The 13,641-nt window shown below is 37.3% G+C and overlaps 3 protein-coding genes across 4 annotated transcripts in view; 1 reads left to right on the top strand and 2 right to left on the bottom strand.

The window, feature by feature from the left end:
- Nucleotides 1-252: 252 nt before the first annotated feature.
- fam8a1b (family with sequence similarity 8 member A1b) lies at nucleotides 253-3,178 on the bottom strand. The gene is made up of 5 exons (XM_084089342.1): nucleotides 2,682-3,178; nucleotides 1,751-1,871; nucleotides 1,534-1,657; nucleotides 1,319-1,458; nucleotides 253-1,217 (listed from the first exon to the last, which is right to left on the bottom strand). Exons 1-5 carry the CDS (start codon nucleotides 3,166-3,168, stop codon nucleotides 1,073-1,075), a joined length of 1,017 nt encoding a protein of 338 aa, XP_083945468.1. The 5' UTR covers nucleotides 3,169-3,178; the 3' UTR covers nucleotides 253-1,072.
- Nucleotides 3,179-4,286: 1,108 nt separating this feature from the next.
- On the bottom strand, nucleotides 4,287-6,867 carry LOC311067922 (protein lifeguard 1). Its single transcript, XM_084090063.1, has 10 exons — nucleotides 6,787-6,867; nucleotides 6,290-6,519; nucleotides 6,062-6,140; nucleotides 5,802-5,855; nucleotides 5,602-5,692; nucleotides 5,473-5,510; nucleotides 5,258-5,345; nucleotides 5,048-5,137; nucleotides 4,922-4,969; nucleotides 4,287-4,725 (listed from the first exon to the last, which is right to left on the bottom strand). The coding sequence occupies exons 2-10, from the start codon at nucleotides 6,498-6,500 to the stop codon at nucleotides 4,576-4,578; spliced, it is 849 nt and encodes a 282-aa protein (XP_083946189.1). The 5' UTR covers nucleotides 6,501-6,519; nucleotides 6,787-6,867; the 3' UTR covers nucleotides 4,287-4,575.
- Nucleotides 6,868-8,068: 1,201 nt separating this feature from the next.
- The window catches only part of zhx2a (zinc fingers and homeoboxes 2a), a 19,914-nt gene continuing 14,341 nt past the window's right edge, over nucleotides 8,069-13,641 (top strand). The window contains exons 1-2 of one of the 2 annotated variants that reach the window (XM_084089722.1): nucleotides 8,069-8,554; nucleotides 11,489-11,588. The gene's annotated coding sequence lies outside the window, so the exon portion shown is untranslated. Of the gene's footprint in view, nucleotides 9,519-11,488; nucleotides 11,589-13,641 lie in introns of both variants that reach the window. The other variant, XM_084089723.1, reaches the window with a different exon arrangement.

Genomic DNA, 13,641 nt, shown 5'->3' with positions numbered 1-13,641 from the left:
GCATTTCTTATCCAAACAACGTCAAACTTGGCACTGCACTTACTCGTGCCCGTAGCGAGACACCTGTCAAGTTTGAAATCCAACGGACTAACGGTTCGAGAGATATGCGGTTAACAGACACACACACAGACAGACATACAGACAGACGTTTCTGTAATTTATAGATAGATATTCTTGCATACTGTATGTAAATGTGATTTAAGAAGATGAATCCCTTTTTCATGTGCTGTAAAACCCTTCATATAACATGTCTATTAAAAAGATTGTTATTGGTATAAACAGTCAATCCATAAACAGAGACAACACAGAAGGCTTTCTCTGGGACATAAGTGAATTATTTCGATTTGGCCATATCTATACACTCCAAAATGAATAACACACTAACAACAGATTTAGTATGAGGCTATTTAAAGTTGAAATAATCAACTCAGCAGCTCAGGATAGTGCAGAATAGAGCTGAAAAAGGCATGCAGTGAAAATTACAGTATGCAAAACAGCTCAGCTATACAAATAAAATGTTTTTCCGGCATTTTCAAACTTTTAAAGGCCATAAAATAGAGAAGTAATTAGGAACAAAACATTCATCTGAAATACAAATGCAGCGCGTAAATTAGGATCTATAACCAAACTATATTGCATTTGGAGAAATAATTCCTGCTCAATTTCCATTAGTCAAAGAATATTCTAAGTAAATATTCCAATCAATATTCCACATACATTAACAGAGAGAGAGAGAGAGAGAGAGAGAGAGAGAGAGGCATGAAATGCATGTACCATAGGAAGTTCAAGTATTATGTGGCAGCACATTTATAAATTATCTTATTTTGGCACAAGAAAATATATTCAAAGATGTCAAAAGAGATGATTAAAAATACTTCTGAGAAAGCAATTCATGTCCAGAGGAGATGGGGGAGAAATACTGGAAATACCGTGTTCAGCTCTTAAAGTGTCAGTTCTTCCAGAGGCCAATAGCTTTAGTTCAGTTCAGTATGTTTTACTGCAGCTGGTTTGCTCTCCTATGAGCTTGTTTTTGCATTACAAAGTCGGGTTGATAATGACTTCAATGACAAAGTCATCTAAGCCTGTTTCTCTTGACCACAATGGTGCCAGCCACAATGTCATACACAGTCCTGTTGTGCTGAAAGAAAAGGAGTGTGATGAATGCCGGAAAAAAGAAAGCGATGGAGAAGTTCTTGTTTAACGCTCTCACCGTAGACCTACAAGAAAATCATAAAACAAGAAGTTTCAATAGAAATTTTGGAAAAAGGTCTAATTTTTTTTTTAAATGACAAAGAGTGATGTTAACAGCAGCACTGACGCAGAAAGCGTGACGTTTGTCGCTGGTACCACAAGAACTCGGTTTGGCTGAACCAGAACGGAGCTGTCACACGTGACCACTCGTAAGCCAATGAGAAACTTCCCTGGTGTCGCCCCACCAGCTCCCCAAATACATATGATCTGAAAACAATCAAAAACAGTTATGCAGGTCTTCATGAATTATTTCGGCAGATTAATTCAATTTTTTGAACTAACCTCATAAAAGCAAACTAATATCCTGTACACTAGAGCCACAAGCATCATCTTCTGCAATTCCTCCATTGACGTGTCCTCATCAATCTCCTCTACTACGAAGTGCATGGCAAACTTTGAGATGTCCCTAAAATTCGATTTTAAATGGGCAATGATTTGGTTTAATGAAAAACAGCATGAGTGATATGTAAAAAATATAAATAAAAGATTCCAGACTCACTTCATTCCACTCAAGTGCACAATACTAAGGATAATTGTGGCTTTAATGAAGAAAAGAATGAAGAAATCCACCATTTCCGCCAAGAACCTTTGCAGAGGAGAGGGGATATAATATTCCCTACCTAGACAAAAAATAATACAAACATGAACTGCTTTTGTAAACTGAATCATTCTAATTACGAGGTACAATTTTATGCACCATCTTATATGTCTTAATATATTGGATATAATATTAAACTTACATAAAAAAAATACAAAAAAGATGTAAACAATATTAGTTTCCTTTAATAACAATTAAGTGAACATAGGGGTGATTTCACTACTTTAATATGAGCATAAATTTCCACTTTTGCCATGTCTCATAGATCCATGCACAAACTTAACATAAAACTGGCAATTATAAGGAAGAAATGGTGTTTCTTCATCTCCCCTTTCTCCAATAACAATGTCTCAAACAAAACATTTTCATATGAATTTTAATGTAATTGGTAATCATTTCATAGGTTTTGTTTCACTATAAAATATTCTATCCTGTTAGATAAAACTACAGAAATAGGCATTAAAAAATGTCAATGTCAATGCATCACTGAACAAATTTCAGCTAACTTTCTATCCAATTAGACACCATGTTAATGTCAGTTTTTACATAATGAAGCCATAATAATAGACTTTGAGCACCTGAGCTTGAAAAAAATCATATTTCTAAGAGTCTGGGATACCATGTTAAAGAAATAGTATTTAATTTTAACGTAGACACTCAATCACATGCATAAACTAAACAGTCCAAACACAGAAGGCTCGTTTACATCTATACACAAAGTACTGAGCTGTCATATCCAACGCTAGCGATGCATATAATATTGCAGCTGACAGTTTTAACAACAAAGAAAGTTAATAAAGGATGTATTAATTATTATGTAGCCTATAATTACCAGGCTGTTGAGCATTTCCATTGGGTTGCTGTGGTTGTTGTTGTGGCGGCAGCTGCGCAGGCGCTGTGGCAGGAGCTCGAGAACTCTGTCCGCTCGCGACAGCAGCAGCACCCGCCGCGTTCGCACCTGCAGCAGGAAAACCAAACGGGCTGCTAAACCAATTCCGAAGGTCTCCATTAGGCATATCTGTACCCCATGTCGTCGCTCCTGGCGTTTCATTTGTTCCTTGTGTTGGGAAACACGGTGGGAAGGAAAACGCAGACATGGCTATCCAGCTCTGCCAGTTAATATAGCTGTAGTAGTACTGCCACATCCACTCTTGTAATTTTTCGCAGTACTCTGTGGTGGTAACAGCGGTGGAGGTGTCTTGTTTGCCCTGGGAACAGGGCTTGTGAATATTTGTTTTCATGTTTTCGCCGTCCCTAGTTCTACTGTTTTTTGCCAACGATTTCTCCTTATCACCAGCGTTTTCGTCTAACTCCGCCATGACACTTTTGTTATGTGACGATTTAAACAACTTCCGGCAATATTTCGTAGTGCATAATAAAAGTAATAGAATAGAGGACATGAGCAAAAGCGCAACCTCTTCTGTTGCCTAGAGGTGTTTCTCTGTGGTATGATGGAAATGAATTCATATTAATTCATGGTACAAAAGACATTCATATTCATGTACAGAGAGACTTTTTCTGTTTTTGCAGTTGTTGCTATTTACACTTAATAAGAATTAATTAATTTATAAATATATAATTGGGGAGAGCAGGGTAAGATGTGTCATCCCCCTTAAATAGCATTTGTTCTAGCATTTTTTGTGTTCTTAAATGATTAAAAATCATATCAAATGGATAACAGTAGACACTTTAATGAATTTAACTTAAAGTACATGACAGTGAACATCTATTACAACCGCTTTGTCCATATTTTTTACAGTCTATGATTACAACACATTAGACACGATGGAGTCATGTTTATAAAAAATGGGGGTAAGAATATCTCTCAAAACACATACCATGTAGGCTACATCAAATTGCCCTTGTTTTACTTTGAAAATAACTCAGTCACAGCTATGTAATATCTATTTTACTTAATTCAATAGCTATTTTATTATTAAACTGTTAGCTATTTTACTGATTTAAATTTAATATTTAAATTCTATTATATTATTAAGAATTAGTTAATTTATAAATATATCATTGGAGATAGCCGGGTAAGATTTGCCACTCCCTTAAAGGGTTAGTTCACCCAAAAATGAAAATTCTGTCAGTAATTACTCACCCTCATGTTGTTCCAACCCCGTAAGACCTTCGTTCATCTTCGGAACACAAATTAAGATATTTTTGATTAAATCTGAGAGCTGGATCACTCCTCCATAGGCTTCTAAGACATTATAACTTGCTGGCCCAGAATTTTCATTTTTGGGTGAACTAACCCTTTAAAATAGCATTTGTTCTAGGATTTGTAGTGTTCTCAAATTATTAAAAATCATATCAAATGGATAACAGTAGACACTTTAATGAATTTAACTTAAAAGTACAGTGACATGACAGTGAACATTTATTACAACGTTACAGACACGATGGAGTCATGTTTATAAAAAATGGGAGTAAGAATATGTCTCAAAACCCATACCATGTACATCACATTGCCCTTCATTTACTTCTAAAATAACTCACAACTATGCAATATCTATTTTACTTAATTCAATAGCTATTTTATTATTAAACTGTTTGCTATTTTACTGATTTACTGTTTTAAATTCAATAATTAATTTCTAATATGGTACAGAGACACAATGGAGTCATGTAGAAAAAAAAAGAGGGTAATATTGTGTCTCAAAACCCAGAGCCTATGTGAGACGTGTCGAGTGGGACAGAAATCATGATGATCATAAACCACATCAACGACAGAGTCCAATTAACTGAAGCAGTAATAAGAAAATTGTGATAATATCAAGGTACAAGTTCAGAGCAGCAAAGATGTACTCTTCTGGACTGATGCTGTATTTGTGCTTTCCACCCAGTATGAGCTGCGTGTCCATCACCAGGTACTACATATAGACAATGAAAGGGAGAGACAGTAAGATAATGACAGCAGTAAAGTGGTATTATTACGACAATAACTGATTGTTGGCAGAACATAATATTAATACTGTGCCAGTGACTGACTCATGACGTCCCCCATAAGGATTATTCATCTTTACACACAAAGCTGCACCGGATAAAGCAAGAAAGAAGTGTATTTACCACAGAGAAGACCAAAGTTCCCAACGATGCATAAAGGATGTACAAATACTGTGGAATATGAAAGTTTGCATGAATGAATATAAACAAGTAAACATTTTTGATAAGAGAAGGAATTTGAGGATTTACCTGCGATCTCAGGATTGCACAAAGCAATGCAAATGAAAACAGCGTCCAGCCCACTGCCCATATGCTTCCTGAAGCAGCTGTGAAATCCCACTAAAAACAAGCAAAGACTGGTTTACATACTTTTTATAACTTAACAAATCGTTAATTATGAAACTTAGTAATACAGTATATGGTCTGATGTCACTGCAGTTTTGTAATGAATGTACGTACTTTAGACTGCAATGAAAACAAACTCATTGCAAGAGACACCAAAGCAGTTGCACCCACTGCCCAGAGCACTGCCTCAGCCGAATAGTACCTGAAAAGATATGTCGGTTTCTTACTATAACACTGGCTGTGTAACTAAATTGTTCAATTGTTTAAGTTCAATTTCTTGGAGTAATTGAAGTGAATTTAAATCAGTTTCAATGATGCTTTTCACTCACACTACAACTGATCCAAGGAGAAGGCCCTCTGCAATTGTCTGTGTGAGAAAACAGCACTTAGCATTTACAAATGATTCCATTTAATGCTCACCACAATTAAATACTACAGTTGTTCTGTGATTTACTTACAAAGAGCCCTAGGAAGATGAAGTTTAAGGGAACTTTCCGACGGATGTCACCACAACAGATGAGCACAATGATTAAAGCAAATGTTACACCCCTTGTGAAATTTAACCAAACAAAAGAAGTCAGTGTAACATACATTCAGTTAAACACAATATATGCATATTATTTAGGACATGCAGAACACACAAAAGAGAAGTGCTCACATCATAGTGTAGGTAAACCAGTATGTGCCTCTTACCCAGTCACTGAGTGTCTCCCTATAAGAAAAAGGCACGAGTGTATTAATAATAAACACACAACTACTGTCCAAAAAGTTTGGGGCCATACTATTTTTTTTATATTTTAAAATACAAGTCTAAAATGCTCAAGCCTATGAAGTAACACTTAACTACACTTCATTATCTGTTCTTTGAATTGAAATTAATTGAAGTAGGTGTGGCAAAATAAATACCAGTCTACTTACCAATAAAGAAAAGCACAGATGATTCCAACAGTTATTAACAGTTGAACCATAAGTGTCAAGTACACTTTTCTTATGAAACCTACATGGAGCACATTTGTAGACATGACACAAAAAAATCACAAAAAAACACAATTCTAATTTAGCACATCAAGAAACATTGAGCGTATTATGTTTTTATGCATTAACATAACCAAGAGACGGAAGTAATTTCAAGAGAGCACAGCTGACCTCTTCTTATGGCTGCATCTGAAAAGCAGTTCTCGTTCTCAAAGCCCAGGGTGTACTCTGGGGGTGCGCTGTCTGGAATCCCCATATTGACATGTTCAACAACGGGGGGCATCATACCAGCGGTGGGCTGCCCAGCATTGTGCTGCGTTGCATTAGGATATTGCGGAGGGTAATAGGGGTTGTACGGAGGGGGAGACTGCTCTGTGTTCATATTGTGTCTTTCAACAAACCTAAGTGGAAGTATAGACACACTTATTTAGAAAATCGAGAGTAAATATTACAAACTCTGAAACGGATGCTTTTATAATAGATGTAATCCACACAGACGAAGAGGCCTATATGCCAGCATTTTTATCTAATGACATATGACTAAGATTTAAAAATGTAGGGTGCCAAATTCTCTTTATGTAAAATTGTTACATTTTCCATCTAATACACAAATGTGGCATTATGATTTTGTTCAATTTTTTTTTTTTTACATTAAAACGGCCACTTACCTTTTAGTCTGGCACCACTCTGCTTCCTGTTGCGAGTTGTGCAGGGCAAAGTCTGTTCTCGATCAGTTTGTCTCCTGGGGGACGGACTTTACCTAGCATCAAATCAATACACAAACATTCATGAGAGCCAAGTTCGTGTGTGTGTGTGTTATGTTTTGTTCAAAATTCAACAAAGAATGAAAGATATTTCACAATGAAATGTACAATTTACAGTGATGTACTACCTCTACTGAGTGATTTTTGTTTTTATCATTTTAATTAATTTAAATTAATTTATATCACTTTAAGTACAGTTGTCTCTAAAATAAAATTAAAATGATGCTTTATTTTAGAAGACAACCTCCTTGTGATTTAATTTAAGGGATACTTCACCCCAAAATGATTTTTTTATTATTTACTCGCCACCATGTTCTCCAATTCAATATGAGTGAGTAAGCTTATAATGACAAAAGGCACTATAAAGCATCATACAAATAGTTCAGTTAAATCTGGACATATTCCTCACACAAAGCAATTGTATCAATCTTTTATCACTTGAAATATAGAGCATAAGTAGTATGCACTACTGTTATGATACTTTTTGTAGTTTTACCTGTTTTTTTTGTGTGTTTTTTTTATTAGGCTGGGAATTTCTCTAAAATTCCTGGATAATGTCCATGGCAGAAAATTACAAGTACATTTTCCGTTTTGTCTTTTACAGTGTAACCACAATCCATTAAACATTACATTGCATATCCTGTAGATGGCGTTAAATATATTGACAACAACTAAATGTGCAGGTGTGCTACCTAAATCATGAATAAAACATGTGTCCATAAGTTAAAATGAACGGGAAAAAAACAAAGATCAAGAAAATGGTCATTAATAATTCATTAGCTGCTTATTTGTATGTAAATATACCCAAACAGTGGCGGATCGGTCCTGATTAATGAATAATTCATAAGCTTCTGCAGCAGGATTCATACCCACTGCTGCATGCGCAGGTTTCAAAAGCCAGGACACTCGAGCATTTTTTCCCAAGAAAGAAGTCGTCTGTTACTATTTTCCACTTTCAGTGTATTTTAGTGTTTTCGGTTTTGTTCGTTGTATGACGAGCTGTCACAAACTTGGGTGAGAAAACGTCTGCAAGGTAGGTTTCCATAGCAACGTCGATATTCTTGCACGAGTTTCTTCAAGTGTCTCGTTTTAGAAGTTGCCCTGTTTGTTTTGATGCACAACCATAGCAAGGCTACAGGCAAAACGTGGGAGGGGATGCGAAGAGGGAGGGCGGGAGAGAGGGGACAGAGGCGAGGATGGGAGGAGAGAGAAGAGAACGAGAGAGAAAACCGTTCAGTCACTGGCCTTCGCCAGAGTGCTTAATATTCAATGACCTGTGATCCAAACTCACGCAGGGGACGTCAAAACAACAGTGGTTTAATCATCTCAAAGAAGGAAGCACGGGGCGAAGTGAACTGCTGCTCTTGCACTCGAAGCCAGCGCTTGTCATTGGCGATTTTCAAACTTTTTGCTTTTAAGAATTCATTCCCAAAGTCGGGATGGAACGGCGTCTTGTATCGTATGCAAATACGTCTGCTGACGTAGTTGATCATGTGGGTTTTGGCGTAGATCCCCCTGTGATCGCCAATTTTTTTCGGCTGTTGTCTTTAGGATTCGGCAGAATCATTACAATCGTACGCTTCTATTGGCCGTACACGTGGAAAAGTACGCAATTTCGGACCCGAGCTGTCATTAACCTCACATCCCCGCGTTTTCCGTTGGTGATAGGCAGGTAAGAATGGCTGAATTATTTGTGTCGGTTGGGAAAAATAGCAAACAAACCTTAAAGTTGCGTGCGCGTTTGAATACACACAATAAGTAGTTGACTGAAACATGCTGTAAAGCGCTTCTGATGTCAGTTGTTTATTTCAGCTGAACTTTGTTTGCTCAGGGTATATCGTAGAAAGTGAGCGCCAGAATAACCGCATCGACCTGACCCGATAACCTCAGTTTTAACGTTTCCAGCGCTGTGATTTGGTGTGGCTTGCGGAAAGTTTCACAGAATGGTTAAAGTTAAGAGGTAATGGGCGCGAGAACATGTCTACTTCTCTGCTGTCGAAATAAGCAGCAAAATATGGCTACCAATGTCGACATGGCGTTACGTCGGTCCAAGTGATTTTTTTTATTGGAGTCTGTTCTGCCTCAATAAAACCCTCTTTTCCATTGTAAGCCACGATCGGAGTGCTATTTCGAACTGAGAATGGTTAATTCAAGCACTTGTATGAAGTGAGCATGGCACGCAACTACTTTGATTTCGGCTTGGTGTCGTATGATGTAGGCAGTGGTGACGCCTTCCACGACCATACTGCATGGCACACGCATCAGACGCGAGCCACATTGCAGCACTGTGTTCACATCTGTGATAGTTCCCAAAATTGTCGCATCCACACTACTGGAGGCCCAGAGCACCCTATATAGAGCAAACGTGCATTTCTGAAAGCTGAATGTACTAATAAAAAAGTGCAGATCTGAGTTGTTTAAAATTCTTAATATATAGCATGCAATTGATGTATCGTAGCCTAAACCATCTCGGCGAATATTGTGATTCAAGTGTGTAAAACTAGCGGCCTACGCGTGATATTTGCTTCAGTGTTCAGTCAGATGGAATTCCAGATTATGGACAGTGACCGATTTCCCATCTGTCAGTCATCCCGGGCTGTTTACTCATGACCAGCAGATCTTTCCTACTTTTCCAGGTAGTCTGATGTAGCTTGAAAATCACTTTTAGAATATTTATAAGGTTTAATGGGTGATTGGAAAAATAACTAGCTGTTTTATCAGAGGGTTTGCTTGAGTTTGAATAAAGTCAAATCGAAGAGAGAAGGGCATCTGCATCTTTAGATCTAGCAGCAACATTTGTGGGGCCCAAACATCATATGTAAATAGTTTTTCTAAGCTACTCATATTTCTCCTTCCATTGAATCTCATTAAAATACACTGCTTGTGTTTTTACCACATGCTTCTATCATATCATGGACAGTATAATCAGATGTTTTATTTAGTTTACAGCGTAATGTCAAATGAGAGAAACCCACTTTGGTTGCTCTGGTTTATTGACTAGTCCTAAATAACTTATTTGACGATCAGTTAGCACCATGTTTCACTATGTTGTTTATTAATCCGAGTAGATATTTGTCTTAACTTTAGAAATTGGCTTAGTAGAACTAAACAGAATATTTGTAATATGCACACTAGAAGAAATGGCTATTCTTATGTGTTCGTTGGAAGGGCATTCTGATACATTTTAATTATCATCGCAAGTTTATTCTGCATTGATGCCATTTTGAAATAACTTAACATTCTCACTCCGCCTGGCAAAAATAGACTTGTGTTCACCTTGTGGGCCGTAGTATGGTAACATCTCCCATTACAAAGTTTTATTCATGGAACCAATACTAAGACAACTTTTGCAAAGTAGTGACACGTATCATCAAAAGTACAACTCTGCCTGAGTTGCTCCGGTGCAAAATGCAGTTTGTGCCAGGTGACTGGCTGGATTCAAAATGGCTGCCCGCGTTCGTGAGGAGCTGACGTCTTTGAGGAGGTGGTTGCTGCTGCCTCTGCCTCGTAGCTCGTGCTGTCGGTGACTAAGCCGACAGTCGCTGATGTCACAGCCGTGGGCTGGGCTCCTTTGAAAGCTGTGTGTTCTCTGTCGGTGCTGGTGGTGACTCCACTGAAAGCAGAGCCTCTTTGTGAGGGAGTCTGGCCTCAAATTGGAGCCAGGTTATTTATTAGTCATCACTACTAAAGCTATTCATTTCCTTCTGCATTCATGTCCTGGAAGAGAGAGTCAAAACTGATGTGTGCTACCAGCTGAAGTTGCAGTTCAAGGCGGCATACTATCCTGCTCTGTTTTCTTATTAGAAATGCTGCATAATGAGTACAACAAATCATGATTCATCACTATGCATGATCATATTCATGTCATATCTTGCGCTCATACTCGTTTATGATTACATATTCGAGCATGTTGAGTGGCAGTGAAAGCAGCCAGGCTTCAATGCAGATGTGCCTCAGCATAGCAGATTCTTACTTGAACTAAAAAAAATAAAACAATCAGTTTGAGAAGGTTGTTTTCTTGACGAGAGAAGAGTTCAACTTTTTGCAGTCGCTCACTGTTGAGCAAGCCTCTCTGTTGCCAATATTCTGCCCTACTTTTACAGTCGTGACCTAGCTTTTTGGAGGTGTAATGGAGAGACTGCATATAACTGTACTGACCATAACATTGAGGAGTAGAAGGATAAATATTTCTAACAGATGACACAGAAGAGTGTTAAAGGTTATTTATTTACATGCTAGCTTCGCTTGATTCAAGCAGCTGCATTATGAAGTCCTCGGCTGACCTGAACTACATTCACCTTGTCTGAGCTGTTGTATAATTTTTAGTTCAGCTAAACTGTTATAAAACTGTGAAAGATGGTGTTGCTCCATCAGGGACAATGTTGAGTTTATGTTCATGTTTGTTAACTGTCATATCAATTCACTGACCTGTAACTTACAGTTAGTAGAAAATAAAATAAGGGTCTGCAGTCAACAATATCTGTCATGTGTCACTCAGGAAAGATTATTATTTTTGAACCAGTGCCTCTGAGGCCTTTTTAAAAATGATGACATTTAGATGAACTTCTAAGATATAGCTAAAGTGTTTGTTTTGTTTTTTTTACAGGTGAGAAGAAGCTGGGTAAAAAAAGGTGGCAGAGGACGAAAACTTGCCACATAGGACCTTACAGATATTGTGCTCTAAAAGGCAAGACCATCATTGACAGGTGGGTTGCTAATTTAAAAAGATTTGTGATGATACAATGATATAGAGTCCAAACTGAGCATTACAGTGATGTTTGTACTGCAGTGATAAGCCATGCTTTGAATAATTCAGTCATACTATGTAATTAAATAAGCTTTCATCCTTTACAGGATTTCAGACTTTGAGATTTCCTTGTCTTTTGTTGTTTGATTAACATTAAAAACACAGACAGCAGGAATACACATACATATACACACACACATGCACAAAGAACTCAAAGTGATTTGGTTAGATGCAAATGACCTAGGGATATTAAAATTATGACTGATACAGATAAACAATAAATAATTTTATTCCTGATAAGCGATACATTCCTTGTGTTTTGTCTAAACAAATTAAAAATACTATAAAATAATATCAGTTATTAACGATGATTGTTATTAGAGATTGTTTTAATTGCTCTGTATCGGTCGATATTGAATATTTATTTATACACAATCATTTCCCCCTATTTTTATGTTTAGATTATATTGGCCATCTTCTACGGAAGAGGATTAGGGCCAAGCAATAATAAACAAATAAAACCATCTCGAGATTAAAGTCATTATAATGCGAAATTAAACTCGTTAAATTTAGAGAAAAAAAACTCGAAATACAATCTTGAGAATAAACTCATTAAATATCGAGAATAAAGTCGTTGTGTTCCGAGAAAAAACTCGTTAAATTTCGAGAAAAAAGTCGTAATACAATCTTGAGAATAAACTCATTACATTTCGAGAATAAAGTCGTTGTGTTTCGAGAAAAAAAAGTCGAAATACAATCTTGACAATAAACTCATTAAATTTCGAGAATAAAGTCATTGTTTCGAGAAAAAAAGTCGAAATGAAATGTAGAGAATAACGCATTCGATCAGTGTTCATTGCATAGCCTACTGATAGAGGACATGGCAGAGTTGGATCACTTAGTCAAGCTATATTTTAGACTTTCTTTCAGTAACAAAGTTGCATTTGTGCCAGCGCAAGTGTACTGGCGTCTTTTCAAGCGTCTCCTTCGTCGAAATTCCACACCTTGAGGATCAACAAGTTTAATAATGCGTCTTATGGTATCCTGGGAAACCACGATGAATCGCGCATAGGTGAAGCCAGCGAGAACCTTGCATTTGTCCACTGGTTGTCATTTCATGTTGGACAAAAGCGAGTGCATCGCGCAAATTGGACTGATTTTTTCTTCTAAAAAGACCTAGCCGCTTGCAAATTCTCTTTAAAGTTCGTATGCTAATTATTATTCTGTCATAATTAGCTAAAGTTGATAGTATTTCTTTGTTACTTAAAGGCACAATATGTAACTTTTTTGCTTTAAAAATAGCAAAAATCACTATATCTATGTTATATATTTTTTTTAGTTGTGTACTTACATTATCCCGACTGTTTCCAACAACTTTCAAACCAGGAACATTTTTAATTTAATTCGAAGACACGGGACGTTTCTTTATTTCCGTTTTGTCGCAGTCAATGGCGTCATATCCGCGTTGTCCCTGGTTTCCGCTCGTGCTGCCATGGTAACCAGAGTTATGAACCAGTAGGGTGACCAGACGTCCCGAAAAATTCGGGACAGTCCCGAAATCTAAGCTGTTGTCCCGAATCCCGAATCCGGCCCTAATTGTCCCGAAAATTATACTAAAGCAAATTCTTGAGTAGTTATTGTCTGATAAAACATTAAAAACTGTCCGTGGAGGTTGAGTCGTCCTGCAGCCAGCCCCCGCCGTCTGCTCATTGGCTGCAGCATCTTTTTTTTTTTTTTGTCTTTTTTTGAAGTTCTACAAAGATACCGTAGGCGCGAATTATAATGCATTGATAAGCGAGCGCGAGTTGTCGCAGCCGCGAGTACAGTGAATGTGCAGGCAGCCAGTAAAGGAGTGATTGATTGGTCGCGGCACTGTGTGCAAAAAAAAAAACTTCGGCCTAATGTCTGATGTTGGGTTACACAAAGCAAATCATATAGCCTACACAATTATTTAGTTTTCTTATTTAATGACCGACAGTTTCGTCATAATAATAATTTTGGCATAAGGCTTA

Source organism: Abramis brama, assembly GCF_963993115.1.
Source record: "Abramis brama genome assembly, chromosome: 17".
Classification (NCBI taxonomy): domain Eukaryota; kingdom Metazoa; phylum Chordata; class Actinopteri; order Cypriniformes; family Leuciscidae; genus Abramis; species Abramis brama.
The sequence above is the reverse complement of the archived record's forward strand: the minus strand, read 5'-3'. Positions and strand labels throughout refer to the sequence as shown.